This window comes from Gekko japonicus, unplaced genomic scaffold (genome assembly GCF_001447785.1).
Source record: "Gekko japonicus isolate JY-2015 unplaced genomic scaffold, Gekko_japonicus_V1.1 scaffold2685, whole genome shotgun sequence".
Classification (NCBI taxonomy): Eukaryota; Metazoa; Chordata; class Lepidosauria; order Squamata; family Gekkonidae; genus Gekko; species Gekko japonicus.
This window is the reverse complement of record NW_015169867.1, coordinates 114,483-118,467: the sequence shown is the minus strand read 5'-3', so window position 1 is coordinate 118,467 and position 3,985 is coordinate 114,483. Positions and strand designations below refer to the sequence as shown.

The 3,985-nt window shown below is 52.5% G+C and overlaps 2 protein-coding genes across 2 annotated transcripts in view; one reads left to right on the top strand and one right to left on the bottom strand.

Moving 5' to 3' along the window:
• KIFC1 (kinesin family member C1) overlaps positions 1 to 2,289 on the bottom strand; it is a 13,330-nt gene extending 11,041 nt beyond the window's left edge. Inside the window, exons 1-2 of the mRNA XM_015417429.1 lie at positions 2,257 to 2,289; positions 1,603 to 1,726 (exon numbers count right to left, since the gene is read on the bottom strand). Coding sequence (XP_015272915.1) covers positions 1,603 to 1,726; positions 2,257 to 2,289 — 157 coding nt within the window. The remainder of the gene's footprint in view (positions 1 to 1,602; positions 1,727 to 2,256) is intronic.
• Positions 2,290 to 2,608: 319 nt separating this feature from the next.
• Positions 2,609 to 3,985, top strand: part of PHF1 (PHD finger protein 1) — an 11,615-nt gene continuing 10,238 nt past the window's right edge. The window contains exon 1 of the mRNA XM_015417428.1: positions 2,609 to 2,651. Within this exon, the coding sequence (XP_015272914.1) occupies positions 2,609 to 2,651 (43 nt within the window). The remainder of the gene's footprint in view (positions 2,652 to 3,985) is intronic.

The window sequence follows — 3,985 nt, the reverse complement described above, 5'->3', positions numbered from 1 at the left end:
AAGGTATCTGAGTTGGGGCTGATGTCGGGGGGGGGGGGCAGGGCCTCGATGTTAAGGGGCGGCCCCTAGTCAAAGGCCTGGCGGAAGAGCTCCGCTTTACAGGCCCCGCGGAACAGGAAGAGGTCCCGCAGGGCCCTGATGTCACCCGGGAGCTCATTCCCACCAGTGAGGGGCCGCCACAGAGAAGGCCCTGGACCTCGTCATGGCTAGCCTGGCTTCTTTAGGGCCTGGGCGGGTTAGGCAGTGTTGGGACCCCGAGAACTGCAGGCTGTGGAAGATCAGTAGTTCAGCAGTTCAAGACCCGAGTGTGCCACATGACGGCGTGAGCTCCTGTCTCTAGTTCCAGCTCCTGCCAACCTAGCACTTCGAAAGCAAGAACTTGCAAGTAGATAAATAGGGACCACTTCGGTGGGAAGGGAACAGCGTTCCGTGCGCCTCGGTGTTTAGTCATGCCGGGCACATGACCACAGAAACGTATTCGGACAGCGCTGGCTCTTCGGCTTTGAAACGGAGATGAGCACCGCAACCCTAGAGTCGGACTCGACTGGCTTTCGAGCAAGGGAACCTTTACCTTTACCCAAGGGCAACTTACAATCGCCTTCCCCTCCCCTCCCCACGACAGACACCCCTGTGAGGTGGGTGGGGGCGGAGTGGGGAATCAAACCTGGTCCTCCAGACTAGAGTCCACCACGCGTTTCACAGGAAGCCCCACCCAAGCAGAGGCGCTCCTTCCTCCGGCCACTTTCCTGCCTGGCACGTCTGCCTTTACCCCCACGGGGCTCTAGGGTGCCAGGGGCACATGCGCTGCGGGGGCACTGCTGGTATCTCTGCTCTGCCACAGAGCCTGGCTGGGTGACCTTGAGCCCCCATCCCAACCTCTCGGCCTCACCTACCTCAGGGGGGTTGTCCTGACCAAGACTTTGTGCAAGACACAGATTTGCTCTGTTAGCAATACTCCTCACAGTTACATCCTAGGAAAAACAACTGGGGACGGCTGGGCGAAGTAGATCTTGCTATGTAAAGAACCAGCAGACCACCAGTTTGCAACATGACAACGGGAAAGTTAATTCTATGCTGGGAAACGCTTAGATCGCAGAATCAAAGGAGACAAACAAAATGGTTTTGAGGAGACTCATGTGAGTTTCACATAATTGGGCCTCACCCAACCACCCCTGAATCTCTCAGGCGTGCGCGGCGTGAGACTGTCTAATCTTCATGACACCACTGTGGTAGAAATCACCAAAACGGTATTTCGTCTTTTAATCTTAGGTAAGAAATAATATGCACTCCTGATTTCATTTACATAAATGAGTTTTTTGCACTGTTGCAATTTTTCATATTTACCCATTCCAAGAGCAATTAAACGGATTTTAATTAAAAACCTTAACAGATAAACACGAGTGTTCTTTGGCTGGAATATACAGTTTTCAAGTGACCCCTGGAATAAACAAACTCATGATTCCTCATCAGTAAGACACGGGTTTTGGAAAAGAATAGTCAAAAAGTTGGGGGTCTCTTGTTAAGGAGACGGGCCAGATACAAACAAAGTAAGTTAATCAAATGCCCAGAGAGTCAGGTCTCTTTCCCCCCCCGCCAACTCACCTGTAGCACACCATTCATGCGGAACGTGCTGTCTTCCATCCTGCAGGCCTGCAGCCTTTCCAGAGCCACCCTCCGAAAACTTGGCTGAAGAGAGAGGGGGCGCAGGGACCACCAGGTTCAATATCTAGACGAGCCAGAGGCTTCGCCTGACTCAGGGGGCCACAATCCAGGCTGTGAGTAGAGAGAGCCGGTTAGTCCAGAATCACCCCCCCCAGCTCCTCCAAGGCCCCTCACGGTCTAATATTAGCCACATAACCAACAATGAGCTTAAGCTAAACAAGTGCAAGTCCGGTCATGCTCACATTTTGAGTGCCTGGGAACCCTCTTGAATGGGATCCGTGGAATAAATCTGGGGTATAGAGTGTAATTTACTAAATACATGCAATAGGATCTCCTGGGAGTCTCTGGTGAGGAACTTCGGTCAAATGCTTTTTTGCGTTTTTAAATATTAAATACACGCAGTAGGTTCTCCTGGGAGCCTTTGGTGAGGAACTTTCGGTGGCGGCTCCTACCTGGTGGAACGAGCTCCCGGAGAAGATCCGGGCCCTGCGGGACCTTGTGCAGTTCCACAGGGCCTGTAAGACGGAGCTCTTCCTCCAGGCTTTTGAATAAGAGCCGCCACTACCACCACCACCACCACTGCATCACCATTACCGCACCACCACCACTAACTGGGTTAGGTAACATCGAGGCGTGTGATGGTCCTGTGACAAGTTATTTATAATACCGCTGGCATATGTTGCCCTATTTGTGGGCCGCCCTGAGCCCGCTTGCTGGGAGGGCTATGAATTTGAATAAATAAATAAATAAATAAACTTAGATCAAAAGCTTTTTGCACTTTTAAATACTAAATACATTTATTTATTTATTTATTTATTTCGATTTACAGGCCGCCCTCCCCACAAGCGGGCTCAGGGCGGCTAACACAAGGGCACGCGTGCCAATATAAAAACATAGTAAAAACAGACTAAAACATTTCTAATATACAAATAGCTTCAAGCTGATCATGATCTTCAGTTTAAAGATGGTGGGGATGGCGCCCACACGTCGTAGGGCCACTCCTGCACCCCGTTTTTCCAAGCTCATTGGTGGTGGTGGTGGTAGTGGCGGCTCCTACTCATAAGCCTGGTGGAAGAGCTCTGTCTTGCAGGCCCTGCGGAACTGTGAGAGGTCCCGCAGGGCCCTGATCTCCTCCGGGAGCTCATTCCACCAGATAGAAGCCGCCACTGAAAAGGCTTTTGCCCTAGTAACTGCAAGTCTGGCCTCTTTAGGGCCTGGAGTCATCAGCAGATGTTGTGTCCCCGACCTTAGTGCTCGCAGGGGAACATGTGGGGAAAGGCAGTCCCTTAGGTATGTAGGTATGTGGGACCCCGGCCGTATAGGGCTTTAAAGGTGAGAACCAGCACTTTGAAGCGAATCCAGTACGCTATCGGCAGCCAGTGCAGTGCCTTCCCCTCCCCACAGCAGACGCCCCCTGTGAGGCAGGTGGGGCCGAGAGAGCTCTTGGCAGAAATGGCTCTTTTTCAAGGACAGCTCTTGTCAGAACTAGTGACTGACCCAAGGTCGTCCAGCCAGGTGCAAATGGAGGAGTGGGGGAATCAGACCCGGTTCTCCCAGATGAGAGTCCACGTGCACTTAACCCACTACACCAAACTGGCGATAGATAGACAGATAGATAGATAGAAGAGATTGGATTCATACCCCCATGGCCCTTCACTCCTTTCCCTTCCCCTCCCCACCACAGACACCCCTTGTGAGGCAGGTGGGGCTGAGAGAGCTCTGGACAAAAACTGCTCTTTTTCAAGGACCGCTCTTGTCAGAACTAGTGACTGACCCAAGGTCATCCAGCCGGGTGCAAGTGGAGGAGGAGTGGGGGAATCAAACCCGGTCCTCCCAGATGAGAGTCCACGTGCACTTAACCCACTACACCAAACTGGCGATAGACAGATAGATAGACAGAAGAAGAAGAAGAGATTGGATTCATACCCCATGGCCCTTCACTACCCCCAAAGGAGTCTCAGGGCAGCTGACAAACTCCTTTCCCTCCCCCTCCCCACAACAGGCACCCCCCTGAGAGGCAGGTGGGGCTGAGAGAGCTCTTGGCAGCTCTTGTCAGAGCTTGTGACTGACCCAAGGCCGTCCAGCCAGGTGCAAGCGGAGGAGGAGTGGGGGAATCGAACCTGGTCCTCCCAGATATAGAGGCCTCTGCGCACTTAACCCACCACACCAAACTGACAGCCACATAGAACGCAGATCAAAAGCTTCTTTTGCGCTTTTAAATATAGCTCCACCTGTGCTTGTTGTCATTGCAAAAAAAGAAAATCTACAAACCAAACCAGTGAGGCAGAAGCGATGCCCCCCCCCCGGCTCCCTCCAGGTGCCG